This window comes from Stylophora pistillata, chromosome 5 (genome assembly GCF_964205215.1).
Source record: "Stylophora pistillata chromosome 5, jaStyPist1.2, whole genome shotgun sequence".
Taxonomy (NCBI): domain Eukaryota; kingdom Metazoa; phylum Cnidaria; class Anthozoa; order Scleractinia; family Pocilloporidae; genus Stylophora; species Stylophora pistillata.
Window position 1 is genome coordinate 35,466,521 of NC_142523.1, and position 22,306 is coordinate 35,488,826.

At 38.8% G+C, this 22,306-nt stretch overlaps 2 protein-coding genes and 2 pseudogenes across 13 annotated transcripts in view; 2 read left to right on the plus strand and 2 right to left on the minus strand.

Annotated features, from left to right (window-relative positions):
- The window catches only part of LOC111332476 (low-density lipoprotein receptor-related protein 2-like), a 47,928-nt gene that overhangs the window by 22,240 nt on the left and 3,382 nt on the right, over positions 1 to 22,306 (plus strand). For 9 of the 11 annotated variants that reach the window (XM_088760630.1, XM_088760626.1, XM_088760627.1 and 6 more), the window contains 5 exons: positions 16,115 to 16,526; positions 18,489 to 18,883; positions 19,203 to 19,388; positions 19,589 to 19,783; positions 20,125 to 20,313. In XM_088760630.1, coding sequence (XP_088616756.1) covers positions 16,115 to 16,526; positions 18,489 to 18,883; positions 19,203 to 19,388; positions 19,589 to 19,783; positions 20,125 to 20,313 — 1,377 coding nt within the window. The remainder of the gene's footprint in view (positions 1 to 16,114; positions 16,527 to 18,488; positions 18,884 to 19,202; positions 19,389 to 19,588; positions 19,784 to 20,124; positions 20,314 to 22,306) is intronic. The other 2 variants (XM_088760629.1, XM_088760632.1) reach the window with 2 other exon arrangements.
- On the plus strand, positions 1,088 to 14,965 carry LOC148731660 (uncharacterized; annotated as a pseudogene). The gene is made up of 5 exons (XR_016001457.1): positions 1,088 to 3,871; positions 4,591 to 4,773; positions 9,149 to 10,950; positions 11,181 to 13,378; positions 14,192 to 14,965. The product of XR_016001457.1 is annotated as an uncharacterized LOC148731660 (transcript).
- On the minus strand, positions 7,063 to 7,932 carry LOC148731661 (uncharacterized; annotated as a pseudogene).
- Positions 11,701 to 12,305, minus strand: LOC148731662 (uncharacterized). Its single transcript, XM_088760648.1, has one exon. It carries the CDS (start codon positions 12,303 to 12,305, stop codon positions 11,877 to 11,879), a length of 429 nt encoding a protein of 142 aa, XP_088616774.1. The 3' UTR covers positions 11,701 to 11,876.

The window sequence follows — 22,306 nt, forward strand, 5'->3', positions numbered from 1 at the left end:
GAATCCGAGAACTTTTGAATCCGGAAAGTTTTGTCGTGTAACCGCTTTTTTTCTCCAATCCGGATATTATTTCCGCCTGCAATCTTTTGAGTTTGCGGTGAGACCAAAATGGAGGATCTGGTGCTAACATTACTGGCGGTCTCTGGTTGCCTAATGTTGTTGCAGGTTCAGGCGATACATTTTATCATGTGCACCGCAGTATTTCTGAGGAGACGCAAATTATCATTGTAAGGAAGTTTAACGTCAGCCACACTTAATCGCCGACGACGTAGATGGCTTGGCATCTGTCCAACTCAAATTTGCCTCAGTGGCATCTGGATCTACTCTAGCCTTTTTTGGGGAGGCATCAGTCACTTTGTCGATCGAACGACGAAACAATACTGGGCTTGGTAACCATTCCATTTCGAATGTTCCCCTAGTTGTCGTTGTGTGTAAACGGCCAGGAATCCGAATATCCTTTCAGTGTAAACGCCTACGAATCCGAAGACTTCAAAATTAATGAATCCGGAAACAATTACGAATCCGGAAACTCTCCTCTAGTGTAAACCTAGCCTTAATCGATCGTTGCTGACCAGTTTATTTCATATAGCTTTAGATCTGGTAATTAAAGAGAGAAACCGAATCAAAAACAAAATGTATCAACATCCGGTAGTTTAAGGTTCGAATGTCAATTTAAGGTCAATAGGTTGATCGCATCCATTTACTTTCGCCCCCAATATACTTCCTTTCCAATCCTCCACATGGTACTTTTTGTGGACGCATTCACCAAAGCGGGTAAAAACGTCCATCATATTTTTTTTAGCTGTGGCCTGCCCGATGTTATCACTACCGACCTATGGTGTGCTGTTAGGATGTAACACCAATACGATGGAGATGTTATATGGCTCAGAATGCAGGTTCTCTTGCGAGGATGGATCTGTAGCAACTGGTTCAACAGTGAGGAGATGTACGGAAAATGCTACCTGGACTGGAACAGATCTTGAGTGTACAGGTATAAGATCCGACAATACTTGGAATCATGAAAATGAAAAAAAATATCATCAGAGAATTCTGCACACTTTTTCGATTGGCGTTCTTAATCATTAAACGATTCAATATCAAAATGTTTTATCAGTGATTTGCTCAACGTTGCATCTTTTTTTTATGCCTATACGGTCCATTCTATGTGTCGGTAAATGGATCCTCGATGTACGATCGTAAAACGCAATTATTTGACCATTGTGGATTGCCAGTCGATAAAGGATCGTCAGCAGAATTTATTGCTTACGATCATCGTAGATCACTACTGTGAGTCAAAATCGTTGAAATAGTCTCTGTACTGGCTTTTCAGTCGATTAAATTCATCCCAACATGAATGGATCAATCGATACACGATCGTAAAATGTAATGAATTGACGATCTTAGATCACAAGCCGATAAAGGATCGTCGACCGGGATTCGCAATCATTAAAGATTGCTACAATGGATCTAAAATCGTTGCGATTTTCTTTGTTATGGCTACGCGGTCCATCCAAATCACTGCGGCAGTCTTTTCTATAATTTTAAAGTCGTTGTAATGTATTTGCACATGGATGGATCAATCGATACACGATTTTAAGACGCAATAATATGACGATCATAGGTTACGGGCCGACAAAGGATCGTCAGTACTTCGCAGTACTCTTTGTTATGTCTACGCGGTCCATCAAATGCATCTGTACGCGTGAATCAGTCGATGCACTGTTGTGAACCGCAATGATTTGACGATTCTCGATCACTAGTTGATACAGGATCGTCGATAGTCTTATTCACAGTGCTTGTAGATCGCAATACTCGATCTACGATCTTTGTGTAATTGCTCTGTATTGCTTATGTCGCTTGATCTTATGCATCTGCGCATGAATCAATCGACCTACTATGAAAGAGTGTTTTGTGATTGTAGTTATGCTTTCAAGGCCAATTATTGATACGTTTCCCATTTCCATCTTCATCAGTTTTCTTGATAATGTTGGTAACGAGTATAAGACGATACCTGCAGGTTTAATGTATTGAATAGATGTTTTAAAAAATTCTGATTTTCTGCTGAGCTTCTTTCTTTTACAGCTTTATGCAGTTTTGGTGATATGTTATTCATTTAGAAAAGCACGAAGAGAGGGAGAATTTCAAATTATTGTCTGTAAATGAACAGAAAAAGCTATATCAAGGTGAGAGAACTCAGGATAAGATTTATCTATAACCCCCATCAGTATTTAGTGTTGTTACGCCTCAAAGCCGATTGAGTAAATGAATGCGGGCGTTCTTGATCTACTCACCACTGATGGAAGAAGATGCTTTTCTTTTATTCAACGCTAATCTCGATGTTATGGACAACATTGAGCAGTCAGAGGGATTTAATGAGAAAACCAAAAAGTATTGGTGCCCTTACCAAAAAAATCTCCTCAATTATCATACATTTTTGGGTAAAATAAGCCCGACCCACTTTGTGTTTTTTCTACATAATATTGCTGACATTTGATCAAACAAGCTTTATTTGAAACGGTTCGTTAAGATACTTAAGGAAACTAATTTAATCTCAAGTATTCACTACCTTATCAAAACTCCAAATTAATGTTTTGAACATTTGGAACAGTGCTCTGGCTACTGTAAACAACTAAACAAACAAATAGAAAAGTCCCTAAACTCTGAAAGCTAAAACATTTTAATATCTACTTGGTGTTTTACTGCCAAACGATTTTTTATTTCAATCGTTCATTTACAATTCAGTCGATTAATATTGTACGGACCTACACGCAGTGTACATTAAGAATCTTATTTCTACAGTAGACTATGCAAAGTTTAACTCTCTAATTGACATACCTTTTTCTTTGACAGCAGTTTCAAGTTTACTTTTTATTTTATCCGTTCATTTACAATCCAGTCCATTAATATTGTTCGGATCTGTACGCAATGTAAGTTAAGAATCTTATTTCTACAGAGGACAATACAAACTCTATATTTGACATACCTTTTCTTTGACAGCAGTTTCGAGTCTACTGATATTTAGTATTCGTATACTGAATAGCGCCTTCGTATTCTTCCTTGTTCTTACAAGCTATCATGTTATATATCTATGCCTGCAGTTTGACTTTAACTGCAGGTTTAGTTTTGAATTTCTGTTGCGACATTTTTCCGTAAGTTTTTTGAACGTGTTATCGAATACGTTGTTTCTCAGCAATAGAAACCACTTCACACTTCTTCAAATAGTTCTTGGTTAAGAGAGCTTCACGGCACACACTACAGAATATCTTTTGGTTTTAAAGGTTTAGAAAAAATTACATCTATAAGGATAGATAAGAAAGCCACTTGACGATAGCTTAGGACCCGACTTTGAGACTTATCCGACAAAAAACCTCATGAAAGCTTAGATCTCAGAATACATTAAAGGAAAAATAGTTTTCATTTGTATTTAGCGATTATTTCGAGATTCGTTCTAACCGTTCATTCTTTGCCAGCTCTGAGGGTTCCCTGCAGCTCTCCATGTTTTTTGGTTTTAAGTTCTGACCCTATTTTGGGTTTGGATTATGATAACAAGACGAGTTTTACAATCATTTCCAGTATACAAAGTCCTGCAGCCGTAGACTTTCATTACAAGCTGGGCCACATATTTTGGAGTGATCTGAAAGAACGTAACATCAAGCGCTCCAATATGAACAGTACAAATATCACAATGATCCTCAATGACACCGAACGCTGTTATGGACTAGCGGTGGAATAGAACTCACTGCAGTTGTATCGGACTGATTTAACGAATGGAATTATATCGGTATCAGACCTCGAGGGAAATGATAAACGCATTGTCCATTCCTCAAATTCTGATAGAACCAATAGGAATTGCTCTCGACCCACGCGTGGAGTAAGTATGTTTTCCACGATGTATCCTCGAATAAATAAGAACCCTGTGAATAATAAATACGGATGGGAAAAGAATCAAACTCTAGTGATGCCAATGGGGCATTGAGTAAAACAAAAGTCTCACATAAATGGAATTGCAGTAAAATAAGGAAATTATCATTAACGGGCGTAAAATAAGAAAATTATTATCAACGGGCGAGATTAAAAGAAGCGTAGGCAATCGTTGTTGGAGCCCAGATAAAACAAAAAGGCTTACTAACTAGGGAGGGAGGGTCGGGAGGGACCAAAATTATTTTCCGTCGCTCATCCTCTTTCTCACCGTCCGGCTTAGTATCTACTCGCCAAAAATTTGCCTACGATTTGTGCCATCAAAATTGTGATATCTAAGTTTTTTATATAGATGTGTATGTGTGTGTGTATGTGTATGTGTGTGTGTATGTGTGTGTATATGTGGGTGTGCGTGTTTAGTTTCGTGGAAAGTTCGATCGGCAATTTTGACTTAAGTTGTTGGGTAAAATTTATTTTTTAGCAAAAATAAACCCAAATAAAGAAAAAAGGTTATCTACACTCAAAATAACCGGTATAACTTTCCAATCCATTTGAGCTAACGTTGCTGTCAAAGAGTTGCTTTAGTGAACTATAGGGATTTTCAAACCTACAAACCCTTCCGTACGTTCCTGAATAAATCCAGGTTACATGTTAGTTTTTAAAAAATTGCAGTGACTGTGTGTCCAGCATTGCCTACACCCAGCTTTGGAACGAAGCTTAGATGTCCGTGGAATAAAGTGTTCTATAATACAGTCTGTGAGTTTTCATGTAAAATTGGCTACGCAGGATCTGGCCCTAAAGCAAGAAGATGTCAGAATAATGGAACTTGGAGTGGACGAGAGTTCTCTTGTGAAGGTAGGGGGTTCTCTAGTTCTAGTAACACTTGAAAATTTGACACTTTTCTTTCTTTGAGTAAAACAATAACATGGGAGGTGACTTGTATTTTGGTATAATCGTTTGAGACATCTGCTCTTTAACTCTTCTACCGTACAACTTTAAGAGGCTGTCCGCCTAAGAACGGATAAGGCAAATTTCGGACCTTCACCGATTTCCCTGATTTTTACTGTAAAAGTCGAGACTTCTATCCCATGAACAAATATTGCGTTTATTTTGAACCAGTCTGGTTTTTTCACTTTTTACGAGATATTTTTTAAGGTGACCTCAAAGGCACCCGGTTTCCCCCCCGACCTCCATAATTTAGCTACAAAAGTCGATCGCTGCTGTAGCGGTATTTTCAATTCTAACGAGCTTTCTATTTTATATGTCTAAGATCAACCTTTTGCCATTACGTTAATGGTAAAATAATTACACTGTATATATTTTTCACTGAGTTACAAATTTTTCAAAATACTTACCTCGAGCACTGAAATTTGTGATGCGTGAGGTACATGTGGTTGAAAGCTATTGTCTCTTATGTGGGACCTAATCTCCAGTCAAATCTATTACAGCCTATAAGCACTTACATCTAATAAGTAATATATGGAATAGAACTTTTGGGCACTCTTCATGGCGCGCCGCAGAGAGCTTTGCGAATTTAACAAATATTCGCCATTTTGATCGAAACAGAGTTAACACGATCCGCACATGAATCCGATTTCTAAGCCCTAACGGCCTAAAACTGCTTGAAGATAAAGTAACAACTCCTTAATGAAGTATCAAATCGATAAAAATATTGTTTTGTCTGTTTTACATGGCATGGAGGAAATGCTTCAGATTAATCTTTCTCTGTAGTCATATGCAAATTAGCTGCATGCGTTCCTTGTTTTTCGACACACGCGTCCAAAATAGTTTCCGTAGCAATATTTGACCACGCAAACAATAGTTTCTATAAAAGTGGAAACGTTACTGTTGTATCCCTTTTGGACTTGAGAAACTCACTTAATGTTCAAGAGCGCTAGCCTTTGTTTTCAGTTATCAACGAAGTGCCAACGGAATTTGTTGTTGAAAAATTTGTTCATTTCACTCGTGTTTATTATAGTGGCCAATTTGCCAGATTTGACCATTTCTTCCAGCTATTTGCTAAAGTTTTCCTTCTAAGTGGTTAGCAAGTTGTTCATCACCATTTGCAGAATGGCATCACAGTTGGTTTGTTAGCCTAATGGTAAGGGCGCTGAACCGGCGGTGTTGCAAAAGTGAAGGGTTCGAATTACGTTCAAGCATGAATTTTTCAGGTTTATTTTCTCAAATTAAAAGTTTCGTCTATAATTGCGATGAACTTCTTCTCGTTCCGCAGTTCCAATATACTCATCATTTCAAAACGGTATTTGTTGAAGAGGTGAAATTTACAGGTTTCCTTTTCAACGTGACTGAGTCAGTTACGCCTGGTCACGCAACATCTAGTTTCAGAGGTTTGTCTTGTCGTCGAACCAAACGCGAATCTTGAAGATATGCAATATGATTGAGTCATCGAGAGTAGGAGAATCCTGCCGGGAGAAATTGAAAAATAATACAAATGATCGAAACTGGCATTTTAATAAACTCCTGCAAAATTCACATATCATTAATTTCTCGAAATTAAGAAAATCACAAACCTATATTTACGCGTAAATGCTATTAACATCTCCCACGGTCAGGGTAGTATTTTTTCCTTTCTTTTTTCTCTTTTAATTTTTGCGAGTTAAGAACATCGCCACAAACTTAATGACGACATATTTTGAGAGATTTTCGCGAATTTTCTCAGAAGTGATTACGTTAATTCGCTGAGTACAACTGTTTACAGGTTACTTTGAGGCTGTGCCTATTGTTCTAAAACAAACTCGCTCCACAGGCACCATCATTTGTTTTCCTGGGCTATGCAGCTTCTGATATAGTTTAATTAAAGCATCGGCACTCCTGTATAAATGACATCAGTTGCTCAATAAGGTCTTTTTTCCTGTCTCTCGATTTAAATGGTACTTCAAGAAACGAGATTTCTTTGAGCATTGCTACATTAAAAAGACTAAGCTTATTCTCCTTTGCGCACTCGCACAGATTAAAGGCATCGTAGGACAGAGGGTGCTGCGGCTTTAGTTCATTAAGGATGTGTTCCATCAGCCGTTGTCGTTCAGCCTCCTCTTCCTCTAGGGACAGTTCCTTCGGATTTTGCTTGATTTCTGAGGGTGTTCGTTGCCTTTTTCTGTTTGCTGTAAGGCGAGAGAAAAACCCCTACACTTGGCTCTTGGTAAGCCACTCGTCTCGGTCAAACAACCTATTATTCTGCTCGTCTCTTGCCTTTCGCATATCATTCCAAACTTGCTGAGGGTCAGCTTCTAGCCCTGATTGTTCGCCTTGATCAAAATTTGCTGTTAAATAATTCTTAACTTTGTAACTGAATCTAGTGGATCCTGCTCGTGGCTTGGGTAGGGCCCAGCCCATACTGACAGTGTTTACTGGAGGCATTGAGTCAGGTACAACCTAGTGGGTACTAGTTTCGCACTGTGGTTCGTCAGTGATGCTGACTGATGTAGTGAACCTCTCTGCCCAATCTCTACGGAGTTTATCATATACTGTTTCTGACAGCCTTTCATCCTTCACACAATGGTCCCCTACGTTGAAATGTAACTCGAGCTCTAAAAACGTTTGGAAACTCTTCACGCATCCAAGCTCCGAACATTCAAACATGTCCATCTTTGAATCGTCCAAATCATCGTCTTTCATTTGAACCCTCTCTTCCAGGAACTGTGTATTCATACACACGTGCATTGTGAAAAGGGAAGAACTCCTTACTTACAACGAGAGCGGTGTCCCCTTGGTCATTTGAAACTAGCTGGTCGTAAGAAATCTCCTTGCCACGCCCTATTCCGTACGACCTCCACGCACGTATACTTTTTTCCCCAAACTGGATGCTGTGTAGCTTGCTAAAACAATCTATCTTGTTCATTTCTAACGTTCTCTTAGACTCGTCAACTTCACATACGCACGCGGATGTACCTTTCACTGGTCTCTCAGAGAGCGCCTTTCTCATGTCTCCCGCTGTTAGAATGTCGTATCCTTCGTTGCAGAAACATCGGATGCATGTTTTCATTGGGCACAGGATACGATCACACAATCCTTGCCATACTGTGGCTCTGAAAAGTCATACCGAAAGACTTCAATACCTGCCCGCTGACCGATAAAAGAAGCTGTTAGGAAAACGAGCTCTGTTGCGTCTTGCAGGAAAAAAAACATCTCTTGCTACTGAAGAGAGGTTAAGGAAATATTACTGGTAAGATCTTCGTTGTCCACTTCTCTGTGGTTGATGATAACTGAATTAGTTGGCGATAAGCGTGCAAAACAAACACTGCTGTTTTACTTAATCAGCGCTTCGTGGAAGATGAAAATGGCCGTAAACTCAAAAAATACCTTGCCTTAGAAGTGTGGAATAATATGCTCTTCAGTTAAAAGAGACAGCTCTTTGTGTTTAAGAACATCGTAGAAAAAAAATTTTATGGACACAATTTTAAAGAATGCTAATTTGCATAATTTATTAACTATAAACACAGGTCTTTCCTCTTTAGAACACCAATGTTTTCAACTTAACGGCGAAAAAGTCGCATGATATGTATTTTTCAATATAAAAATCCGCTCTTCAGTTTTATTTTATGATTTGTAACAAGTTCTCAGATCCCAAATTTACCTGTTGGTCGGATCGCGTTATCTTTGATTTCGATCAAAATGGCGAATATTTGTGAAATTTGCAAAGCTCTGTGCGGCGCGCCATGAAGAGTGCCCAAAAGTTTATTCCATAATTTACTTATTAGGTGTAAGTGCTTCTAGGCTGTAATAGATTTGACTCTAGATCAGGTCCCACATAAGAGAAAATAGCTTTCAACCACATGTACCTCACGCATCACAAATTTCAGTGCTCGAGGTAAGTATTTTGAAAAATTTGTAACTCAGTGAAAAATATATACAGTGTAATCATTTGACCGTTAACGTAGTGGCAGAGGGTTGATCTTAGACATATAAAATAGAAAGCTTTTAAGAGTTGAAAATACGGCTACAGCAGCGATCGACTTTTGTAGCTAAATTATGGAGGTCCGGGGAGGGAAACTGGGTGCCTTTGAGGTCACCTTGAAAAATATCTCGTAAAAATGAAAAAACCGGACTGATTCAAAATAAACGCAATATTTTTTCATGGGATAAAAGTATCGACTTTCAAAGTAAAAATCAGGGAAATCGGTGAAGGTCCGAAATTTGCCTTATCCGTTCTTAAGTGGACAGCCTCTTAATTCTGAGACATAAACATCGCATTTTTTTTTTGCAATTATAGTTATCAACTGTACATCGCTGACGATCAACCCAAGAGATCTACTACGCACGAATGACTGTGGTAATCATTCCCCTCCCCCTCTCCCTGTCAGTCTTCAGTCTCCCAAGCCCCCCTCCCCCATTAGAGCTGTAAAACTGGACTTCCAGGATCAAGAAGTACACAAGCTTGAAAAATGTAACTTTTTGAAAAATGTAACTCTTGTCCCATTGGTTATCGTTTGAATGGCTCGTCAGTTCTCACTTGTGTTGCCCCTGATAACAAACATCGTGGAGTGTGTAGAACAACGCTTTACCTTACTGAGAAAGTTCAATAATTTAACCACTCTTCACTCTTATGGTTTTACTACACCGGCTGTTCTATCAGATGGCGGCCATCTTTGTGATTATTGTCGTATGAAACATTGCTTGGATTAGCTTAGGTTAAACAGAAAATGTATTAGTTATTCCGAATAACTAAATAAGTCCTTTCGAAACCTCCCAAAAAACTTTGTACACACATTCACCAAGGCGGTTACAAAAATTCAGTCTAACCTTTCAACGCACTAGACTAGTACTTTCAAAAGTAAGGATGTGTACAGAAAACGGATTTTGGAATGGAACGGACCTTGAATGTCCGTGTGTGAACTGCACACCCTTGGCATCATAAAATGCAAACAATCGTAATGGTCTAGAGATTACCCAGCTCACCGTTGGGTCACTGCAGCTCAGTGGTAGTGCGGCATAATGCACAATTACAAAGTCAGCGCTACGACTCCTCGATGGTACTCCGAATTCTTTTCTTGGTCACACGCACACGTGACAAGAGGAAAACTTCTTCCTTTGATTAATAATGGTTTACTTGCAAATTTTTCCCGGTTGTTTGATTGAAGATCTTGGGTCACTAATGATTATAAGATTTTTAATAAATCACTCAATCGTTGACGTGGTAATAGGGACTTTAAGATCCAACAACGCAGACGTCGTGGCGCCGCGTGGGGCCTGTACGTCGAGGACGCCGTGTTCGTGGTGGGAAAAATAAGTTAAGAAGGTGGAATTCAACAACGCGGCTATCCACGGATAGAATAAAAAGAGTAGCGAAATTACTTTATTTCTGAACTAAGAGAAACCGATTATAGTAGTGTTTTCAGTAAAAATGGCGACTTTTAAGGAAACTCGCGAAATTTTGCTGGCCAGCTATGCCTCTAATATCATTATGATTGAAGAATATACTTTGCTTTTCGAAGAAAACAGTTAAAAAAACCTGGATTTTCCATACTATAACTACCCACCGTTCAATTTAGAGAGCCAAAGTGAAGCCGAGTGTAAAGCAAACTTCAGGGTGGAAAAGCACTACATTCCTCTGGAAGACGATGGTCTTCAAATTCCGCTATAACTTCGTATGCGACCAAGGAACGGTTTGCGAAGGAATAGAAGGGCTTTGGATGCTTTTGAAGCGAAATTCCTGTCCTTCTCAATACTCAGACATGATGCCTATTTTCGGAAGGCCAGTACCAGAACTTTGCATGATATGCAACACTGTAACAGACTGGATTTATGCACATCATAGCCACAGAATCACACAATGGAACCGAACCATTTTAAATCCACTAGAGCTGGAAAAGTACGCAGAAGCTGTTTTTAACCAAGGGGCGCCACTAAACAATTGTTTTGGTTTCGTAGATGGAACTGTGTGCCCAATTACTCGACTTGGGGAAAATTAACGACTGTTATCATGATACAATGGGCACGAACGCGTACCTGGATTGAAATTTCAGTTCGTGGTCCTCTCAAATGGGTTGATTGCACACTTGTATGGTTGAGTGGGTAAGGCTTGCTACTAGAAAATTACCGTGCTTATAATAAGAACAAAGTTTAAGACAATTGTGCAAAAAATGGGTACGAATTCCATGAGCTTTTCCATTGACTGCCCTCACACTCACCCCCACTGGCCCATTTTCCTTTTGCTTCTGTCAGTTAGCAATAAACACGTAAACTGCTTGTGCATCAATATTGCTTTCTATTTATATACTTAAGTTCTAATCTTGTCTAAACAGAAGGAAGGAAGCATGACGCAGCAATGTTGGCAGAATCAGGCCTTTACAACAGTCTCCAGGCTCAGGCTGTACCAACAACCGGCCAACCGATGTGTATCTAGGGGGATCCAGCATACCCACTTCGGATACATCTCCAGGCACCTTACCGGCAGCGAGTACTGACTCTCCAACAGCAAGCTTACAATAGTTCCATGAGTGCAGTCCGCTCTTCCGTTGAATGACTTTTTTCTGATATTGTAAATTATTTTAAATTTCTTGATTTCAAAAAGAATCTTAAGATTGGGCATAGCCAAGTAGGCAGAATGTACACTGCCGGTTCAATCCTTCAAAATGTTTTGACATGTTTGTACGGTAATTCAACATCCCAGTTTTTTTACCTAGACCCACCCTCCCTACAGGATTATTTTTCCTAATAGTGCAGTCTTTTGTAAACACCTAACATAAGACCCAAAAAACTGTTGTAGATTTGTATGGGAAGATACCAAGAGGAGCGCATTAATGTCAAATAAAATAAAACACAACAAGTAAATCGGGTTTATTATGGCTGTCAACGTCAATCCAAAAAAAATCAAATTTTGAACCTTCCAAAAACGAATTAAAGTCCAAACTACAGTCATCAATTTGAACATCTAACACAGTAACATATCAAACAAAGTACACTGAGACATGAGGGAATTAAAGCAAAATGGCGTTTGCTTATTTTGAAACTGGTGTTTCAATAATCTTCATCAATGCTGTAGTTTGCTGTTGCTGTTGGAGCATTAGTAAAGATTGCATGTCATGCATTTGCTTCTGCTGTTCCTGTTGCTGTTTTATCATTTGTTTGAACGTGTCCCTTTGCTGATTTTGTGCTTCAACCATCTGCTCTTGATCCTGTTTTCTCAAATCCAATCCTTGCTTCTTAACCTCTATGTCTTGCTCCGCTTTACGTTTAAGAAACTCAACTCCCACTTCTTCTGCATTTCTTTGCTTTGCTCTACCCCTCCTCTGACCTCTCTCCTGTGTTTTCCCCATTATCTCCATGGCAGTCATGCGCAATTCTTCTGCTTTCAGTCTGTCTCCCTCCATCTTCTCCTTCTTTTCGCCGTCTTCCAGGCCGTGCTGCTCATCGGCAGACTCTTCCATGGCAATAATCTGTTCTATGGCTAAGTCTACTTCTGTTTTCGTAGGGTTTGTACCGCTTTCCTTCAATTCATTGGCCTCCTTTCGTTTGAATCGTTGGACCAAAACCCCAATATGGTCTCGAACTGAGCGTTTATCATCCTCCCCTCGTTTATCCGCATAAAGGAGAAATGGCGAGTGTGTCGTCACTGGATCAGAGATGCATGAACAGTAACGATACCACCAACAATTAAGATCACCATGATTTGTCTTCTGTCATGATCGTATCACGAAGGATCCCTCTGTCTTTCACATGACGTCATGGCAGCTATTTTGGTATTCAAGAAAAAGTTGGCCATGTTGGTGTTTCAATTTAGTCCTGCGGAAGTTGAACTCTTTATCCCTTGTTTCAGTGCACAAACAAGATAGGTGGTCAGTTATTTTCAAATCCTTGTTACCGTTAGGTCATTTTTAACGCTGAGATGAATCAAATTTACATTTTTTTCAGACGTGGAGGACAAGGGTCATCAATTATTGTAGAAAGGTCTGCCGAACACTGAGACACAACAATGCAACTGCTTTTGTTTCACTGCGAACGTAATATTACAAAGATAAATCAAAACAATACAAAAAGATTTGAAATCTTAAGCGTTTTCCTTTTGAGGTATCACCCTCTTCTTACTCTTGCCGGAATGAATGGAATTTTCTCTCACATCCGTTCACATTACCAGGCTCCTCGTGGAATAAGAATAAAATTGCAAGAATGATGTTTGATGTTAGATGCCTTTTGTTCAAGAATTTGTTTCTCACTGCAGTGGATCGAGGTTTCGATTAGATCCTGTCGCAAATTAATTTTCCACCAAATTCGTTACTACACGTGTTAATTTTTGCCCTGACTTTTGTAAAATTCTCTCCCCGGGGCTTCTCGGAATGTGTCCCAGTGGCTTTGCGGTCTCTATTGACAATCCTCTCCTGCATTTCACCTGGATAAATCACCAGGAACGTAATTACGAAAGGACACGGACATAGTGGTTTGTTTTTCTGCACAATGTTCATTTTGAGTGTCGCCAATCAAAACAAGGGGTCTGTTTCTTCGGGTGAGTTTTAAAGTTCTTTGTTCAGTTTCCCTTTGTCGTGGATGTGAAGGATATGTTTTGAGTACTCTCGAGTCAGCACTCGTGTGTATTTCGCAGTATTATATTTTGATACTACCCTTTAAGGAAACATCTCGAAAAGATTTCCCCACAACCCCATGCTATTCTTAGACAAACCTGTAGTCCCAAGAGAAACCAATTGTCTTCTCTATTATTTTCTTTATCCAAGAGCTGTAAGCATAAATCTTGGCAACATCTTTCAAGTATAGGTCAGATCACATGATTTAAAATGTTCCGTGAAAACCTCTAGCCAACTGATTCATTTTATCAGATGCTTTATCGTGCAACGAACCTTCAACGTCGCACAGACTAGCACTAAAAGAAAAAAAAAACCATCGAGTCTGCTTTTTTATTATACCTGTTGTGACTCGGGCGCAGAAATGTCCATCATCTGTTGATAACCGAAGAATCTCGCGTCGATCAAACTACAATTTGCTTAAGGAAACATATATCTATATATTCGAACAACGACGCTAGTTGAATGGTTTAGCTATGAATTCATATATGCAGTGCTAACTATATAGACTTGTATACTTTGCGTACATAAAGGAAGCGATAATTTTATCTTGGTGGAGCGAAGATTTGTTGACAGAGGCGAATTATTGAGATCGACCCAATCTGATACTCATTACAATACAATTAATTCTGTGCACTATCGCGACCCTACCTTTAACAAAGTAAGCTTAAGCTTTTCCGATTAGAAGATCTCGATATTTGAAGACAAACCAGTGATTTCTGCTATGTATCTCATTATAGGGAAACAGAATATTTGGAAAAGCCGCTGCTTGTGAAATTTTAACCGGCTGCATTCCGGGGATCTTCTTGTTTGGAATTTTACGGCATAAAACCAAGTAGAGTCTGTAGAAAAAGCAATTAAAGTTCTATTTATCGCTGAGCAAAATGTTCTTGTTTATATCGAGGATAAATTCATAATAATAAAGGCGAAAATATGATGAAGAAAAATTTAAATATTTCCATGCATCGCAGGAAACAGATTTACATCTCAGCTCATTATATTTAAGAATGTTACGAATGCGTATTATATTCGATATGTCGACAATTATAAATCACCATAAATAGCCTAAAGAACACGTTGTAAATTAAACAGAACTAAAAGGAAAACGAAATGCGGCTCAAAACAATGAACCTGTTTCAACATAATTTCCGATAGAAATGTCCATGTATCACATATGTACGGTTTTCTGTGCAGCTAAAGCGGATGAAGAAGTAGTGTGATGTCAACTTACAAGATACGAGAACGCAAGCAAGTGAAATAAGTTTAAAAACGCGCAGCTTTTTGGAAATTGTTTACAGATAACGAGAGAAAGCATAATTTGTAGAAGTTGCAGCAGGCATGTTCCAAAGCCCATATTATGGACTGTAGACCTTAGACAGTAGACGAAGAATTTTGTGACGGAACTCAAAATTGTCACGCAATCACGTGGCGCTACGTTGAGAAATTCATTCAGTCGCCATTCCACAGGAGTGACCGCTTAAGAAATTAATTAATAAAATCTTCCTTTTGTCACTTTATTGCTATTTTCATGTCTCTAGCTATGCAAGCTGTTAACTAGTTATGGTATTAGTAAAACTAGAAAGTTTTGTGTGAATCTTAGCAAAGAATAAGGATTTAGAGGGGGAGGGTAGATGTCAAGAGCCTTGCAGGGCTAAATTGTTAAATTATCTGGTTAGTGCAAAACGTTTTGGGCTCAGCAAGACCAGTGCCATCTGGCTACTTGCCCTAGGGTGCTGAAGGGCAATGAGAATGCTTGTCACTTGACTTGTGGTTGCTCAAACCCTAACACAACTGTAACCCTAACTCAAAACCCTAACCCAACTGTAACCCTAACATCAAAATACTGGAAAAAGGTCAATGGAACTGAAGTGATTTCTGCAACCCCAACCCTAAACATAGCTGTCTCCTGAGGGTGTCAAATACCTTAGTCAGGTGATGTTCATTTTTTCCTTTAAGGTAAAATGAAGAGACGACTGAAATTCCGACTAGAGTGGTACGAGCTACCCAAATTGGCGTTCCTGACTCAAATAATCATATTTATGCGATAGCCAGCAAAGCAGCTAATAATGAACCTTAAATTTGTGCACATAGTTTTTAATGGAGGGGATGATAAGAACTAAAGTTATAATTCTTAAAGCATTCTCCTTTACTTGATGACTTTGAAACAAACGATAGAAATTCATAAATTAATTTTAATAACTTTCCTTGAATGACTGACTCGTTTCTTAAAATTATACTGTATGTAGATTTGACCGATTTTCATGAAATCTCGCCAAAACATTCCAGGGATAGTGACGAACGAAAGCGTATCGAGAAATTTTCATATTTGAAATTTTTATTTAAGTGAAGTCCATTTACGCAACTCGTCTCGCATATTTTACGCTGCTCTAACTTTAGATGCGAATATCTACACACACAATCAGAATATCGGAAAAGCCCGACAAACTTTTTTTGATTGATGCCTTCTGAATAAGACTGTGTAGCCATTTTGCGCGTGCTACGGTGTGCGATACCCGATAAATTCAACAGATAAACCCTCGGTCGTTTCTTAAATGATAAATTATGTTTTTATTGAAACTGACACGTGTATGAATTTTTTCCCGAAGTACACCCGGAAGTAACCTTAATGGGATTCCTTTTTATTTTGTTGCTTTTTTCCTTAGAAATGGGGCTTCCGTGCAACCTTCCATGTCATTTGCTTACCACTCCTGACCGCATATTGGCTTTGGATTACGACAACAAGTCCACCAATTTGGTAATTTCCCAGTTATCATTCGCTACAGCCTTAGACTACAATTACAATGATGACTACAAGCGTGGCTTCATATTTTGGACTGATAGGAGGGAAAAGAGCATTAGGCGCTCAAATATGGATGGCACAGACGTAAAAGTTATCCACAATAGCACAGAAGACTGTTACGGACTAGCCGTGGATTGGAACTCGTTGCAGTTGTATGGGACTGATTTAACAAATGATACGATGTGGGTATCGGATTTTGACGGAGGTAATAGACGTATAGTCCTTTCCTTAGATCTAGACAGGCCGACAGGGATTGTTGTCGACCCACACGAGAGGTAAATATGACCCTAAAATAAATACACGGTACCTGTTTGGCGTGAAAATATGTTCGGATACTTGTCCGCGGACAAAATCTGTTCCGAGATGCGAACTGTAAGCTCCGAGGAACAGATGATTTTCTCAGAACAAATATGTCAGCAAATTTTCGCACCTAACACTAGCTGCGTGTGTTTATTCTCTTCCAAATATAACTTCTACGCTTGCGAACAGCTTACCGTTTGTTGTGAGGGATGTTTACTTTTCAGTGCTCTCCGGCACGACTTTATAAACAAACAAACATTTCTCTTCGGTAACATCAGCCAAATGGCCCGTTGTTTATTAAGTTAACAGACATTAGGTGTGAAAATTGGGGAATATCACCGGGATTTATCGTCGGATATTCCCAAGTTTTAGGGCATATTCGATGACGTGATGTGATCAGACCAATCATGCACAAGCAGAACTATTAAAATGAATTGTAATTAATAACGAGAGTACCAACCCAGTGAACGATAATCTAAGGATAAGTTATACCTTCGAGGGCAAATATTTTTTTAATGTTTTTTCCATGTCAAACTCAGCTTTATTATTTTAACTATGGTTTCAAAGAAAAATTTTGGTAAAATATTGAAACGCGTGCAAGTTATTTACAAAAACATATTTTCGAACTTCTAAAGAGTGAATAGCCAATTATAACATGGTACTATAGGTGACTCCCGAGCAGTTACTTGCGGCAAAACATCCTACTCCTTGAATTTCAATCGCGTAAACATCTCCTGGTCTAGGTTGTACGTGAAGATAATTTCTCTCTGCATTTAAAACTAGAATGAGAAAGATTAAATAAGGAGAAAAGTCCATAGAGGAAAGTAAAAGGAATCCTGGTTGTCAGCTCAAAAAGTAAAGAGATTCTCGCCAAAACGGATGAAGGCTCCTGGTTCAGGCAATCTAAACGATCAGCAACCCTTAAGATTTGTTAAATGAAGAAAAAAGAATTGAAAAATTGCCGGTCAGCCGAATGGTCTACCGTATCCGCGATACTCAATGGTTTTGCCCAGGAAAGATGAGACTGAGACGGAGCACTGACGTCACTTTACTCTTGTTTGTTTATCCTGGTTTTTTATTTTTTTAACTTACCAAGAGTCTTTTTGTTATACTAGGTTAGGTGTGAATGGTTCTTCAAGCAACTTTGGAAAAGAATGGTTTTCTTTTGTGCTGTTCTTGTTCTTGTTGTTGTTTTAGGTTTTTTCCTGTTTGTCCTTTTTGGTCTAAACTCAGTTTAATAACATTTAGTTATTTTTCTCTTTTCTCCTTTTTTCTAACGACTAGATGAAAAAGCCAGCGTAGGAAATAACAACATCTCTTTAGTAATCAAAGTAATCAAAGTTTTCTAATTTCTTTACGTGGGGCAGGGTTACCCATATTGCCCGAGCCAGAGGTTCATGTATGAAACGCAAGACAACAACCCACCCATCCCACCCCAGGGGAGGACTTCCATCACACGGTAATCTCGTGCGTGGGAAATTAACGTCTCCTACCCCTAACCCTGCAGGAGATGGGACCTCCATTTATTCGTCCCTATCCCAGAAGACTATAATATCTAAACCATTTCTTGATGTTATAGAAAGGCAGCATATTCTTCTCAATTATTTTAAGACCTTGAATGTTGGTCCGGCTGGGGCTCGGACCCTCGACCTCCCGCACATCAGTCCAGCGCTCTATTCATTGAGCTAACCGGGAGGCGGTTAGCTCAATGGATTTCATGTATAACTAGATTTTCTTTATTTTTTAATATATATACTTCCTTTGTGTTACGGAATCCGTTACGAACGCATGGCATAGAGTTCATAGCTGACCCTCCTCTCGCATTTTATATAAACCTGCTTTTAGAGAATATTCAAACATGCGAATTACAAAGGAAATCTAGAGAAGATACAACAAGGAAACTCAAGAAATCATGAATTTGGTGCTTCCGTCTACAGATTGATGTTTTGGAATGCATGGGGAAGTGCCCCAAAAGTCGAGAAATCAAACTTAGACGGAACCCAACATGTTGCTATAGTAACATCAAATCTTACTTGGCCAAGTGGTATCACGCTTGATCGACAAAACAAACTTGTTTACTGGGTGGACGAGTCAAGGGGTACAATCGAATCCTTTGATTATGGTGGGAACAACAGAACTCTACTCTTTCAACAAAAAGGTTTAAACTTTTATTCAGTTACCTTCATCTCCCCTCATTTGTTCATCACTGGTTGGAGAAGAAATTGGATTTACAAAGTTGACGTCTCCAATGGAACAGTTTTAAGTGTTCTATCGTTGTCCCACGGTGATGCTATGGGACTAGTGGCAATTGACAGCTACAGGCGGCCATCAGGTTGGTAAAATAGTACCAAAACCTCAGAGTGGTGCATTGGTCATTTGTACATTTGTCAACATGTGTTTTTTAACAATAAAATTGTGTCTCTCTGATGAATGCCTTAACGTTTAACTTACCCGAAGAGGGCTAGCTAAAAATAAACCTCAATTCATTCAAAACGACCATAAATAGCTCGATTGATCAGATTTAAGAACATTTTCAAGCAAACATAAAAAACACAAATGATGATCACTTTATCATGAATGGAGATAATCTTTCGGGCAGACTCTGAGCTGGTGATCTATTTGATGTTTATGAGGGGTGTTTTTTGTTTTAGCAATCACATGCCTAAGGCTACCTTCACCATCCAATGGAACAAAATTTGGGTGTCTAGACAAACCCAAAGTGTACAATGGTTCAGTCTGTCAGTTCGTATGCAATTATGGTTATGTAGGATCTGGTACTCAGGTTAGAAGATGTCAACAGAATGGAACTTGGAGCGGACAAGAGTTTTTTTGTAGAGGCAGGTTACCAAGTCATAGCAAGTTTTGAAAGTATTACACTTTAAATATTTCATGTATATAAGTCACACGCTATCACCAGTAGCTTGAAATAACGATTCAAAACAAACTCATTCAACTATCTTTTTCCCAATCATTTTAAATATGAGGTGTACTGCCAGTTCTTGATGATTTTTCAATGCTTCATCATTTTTCCAACTAGTTATCAACTGTTCATCACTGATAACAAACCCAGGAGGTCCCCTTCGCATGAGAAGCTGTGATAGTCATTATGGAGCGCAATGTAACTTTTATTGTCCCATCGGTTATCGCTTGAATGGCTCATCAGTGATAACGTGTATTGCCCCTGGTAACCAACATCCAGGATTGTGGAACAAAGGTTTACCTACATGTGAAGGTAATATTAAGTTAAATATTTTCTAGATTCTGAAAGTTGTAATACACTGACCTTTCATCAATGTGCCCATCTCTAAGAGTACTGTAGAATGGAACACAGGGATAAACCTGAACCGGTGAAGATGATTAACGTTTAATGGAAATGACAAACGACAAACTCTTAGTCAAACGTTTGCAGAGTCCATTAATCGCGCGAATGAGGTCTGTGGATATTTTTTTTAGTAAATATGTCGTTTTCCAAAGCTGCCTACCCAATCATTCTTCGCAGCAAAAAAATTAATCAATGTTAATCAGCTGAGTGTTTTTCCTAAAATGGTTGGGAATAAATGTTACCTTTTACAGCTGTGACGTGTCCAGCATTGATGTCACCAGCCAATAGCATACGACATGGATGCCCTGGGAATGCAACAGTATATCCCTTTAATACAGAGTGTCAGTTCTCTTGCCTTGAAGGTTATAAGCTTATTGGCTCCAGCTTGAGGAAATGTCAAGACAACGGGCTTTGGAGCGGAAGGAAATCTCATTGCGAGAGTGAGTTTAAAAAATGTTATAGAAAACTTTTCATTCTTAGACGCAGTGATCAAATTTTGTTTAATGGACTGAACTATTCTCATTTAGCCGAGGGTCGGTTTTCGTAATTCAAAAAGAAAAATGCAGCTTAAAATTTTGTTCTAAGCGTCAACTGGGTAGTAAAACAATTCTGCCTTGGGCAATTGGTATTTTAAGTACTATTTCTTTGATATTCGACCATTTACCAATAGACTGATTTGAAAGTTACTCTATAAAACTCAACTAGAGCTCTCTAAACACTTTCTGTCTCAAGTGCTCTCTTCTCACAAACCAGACTATACAAATTTCCACTCACACGTTTCTGGGTACCCCTTTTCTTGAAAAAGTGCCTGCAAAGATTTAAGAAGAGGTTCATTTGGGACCTCTCCAGCCGCTTTCTAACAAAAGCCCGGTTTACCCTATAATCGTCAGGTACACTTGTGTGGGGAAACGCTGTAATATTAATGATATATAATAACTTTATTTCAGTGTCAAACTTCTAGCTAGCCTGTAATAGGCTTACTAATCGAGGACAACATCCTACCTAAAAAGTACAATAATCTTTAGAATTTACAATGATAAAATCTTTAAGCTAAAAATAATTATATACAATAATATACAATGATAAGGAACATATCTAGAAGTCGAAATATAAACTCTTTAAGCTACAGTCAAACTAAGACTTATTTAATAAGATCTTTAATGTTCATTCGGCTCTAAAATCTATATTAGGAAGTGCATGTGGGACAGTTTCCGTTGCAAAAGTCGTTCTCCACCAAGCTATTGAGATCTCTTTTCCTAATATTGGCCATAAAGGCCGTTAATGTCCGTCTCTCTCGGTCTCTAGGGCTAAGTTTGGACCAGATTCGTGGTCCAAAGAACGTCAGTGAATGTTTCCCATACCTGACACTGTTGAATTGTGGGATATAGAAATCAGAATTTCTCAAATGGTAATTAGATGGCGTTTCGCTGAATAAGTCCAGAATATTCTTAGGGAGTAACTTATGCTTGACCTTGAAGATGAATATTGCTATATCTTGAAGACGCTTATCATATAAGGAAGTAAGACTAGCGCGTTTTAATAAGTTGTTATATGACAAATCCCATTTACAGAAAACCGCCCTAAGACCTCTTTCGTTCACGCGTTCCAGTTTCTTTTTATCGGACCCCTTACAAAAATGCCAGACTAGGCTGCAATATGTAAGCTGGGGTAAAATCGTTGTCTTGTAGATCTGAAGTTTGGCTTCGGTAGGGATCAATTTCCTGAGCCTCATTAAAACACCAATCAGCCTACTTGCTTTTTTACAGATAGTTGAAATATGTTCTGAGAAATGCAGATCCTTATCTACAGTGACACCTATAATTTAAGTCCCTCAGTGATGTTAATGAGATGGCCATTTATGTCTAACGTCAGCTGAGATGGCTTGTGTTTACTTCCGATAATCATGGTTTGATATTTGTTCAATTTGCCAACCAAATGGTTTTCTTTATACCATACCGACATTTTTTCCCCTTCATACTTGATCCTCTCCATAAGGACGTTTATGTTACTATGCGCATAATAGAGTTGGTGGTCGTCAGCATACATTGAAAGACTAGCTGAACGGTCCAGGTAAACGAGATCATTTTGGTAAATGTTCCATAATAACGGTCCAAAATTGGAACCCTGAGGACAGCCCATATCACTCTAAGATTGAAATTTCTTTGGCTACAGTCTCTTTGTAAGCACCCAAACCAAAGGAGAATGTATAACTGCCACCAGTGACAGCTATTCCTGTAAGTTTATTATTTTCCGATCTTTACTCTATCAATAATATACGAGTCTCTTCAACGTCCTCCCAATGTAAGAAGCGATGATTCTTGGAACCATTTACCAGGAAAAATTTAGTTTCTTGCCTTACCTCCGAACGAGGCTTTAATCTGATTGGATTAGGAATTAGGGAGCTTAGTAATGATGGGTCATGGACTAGCACAT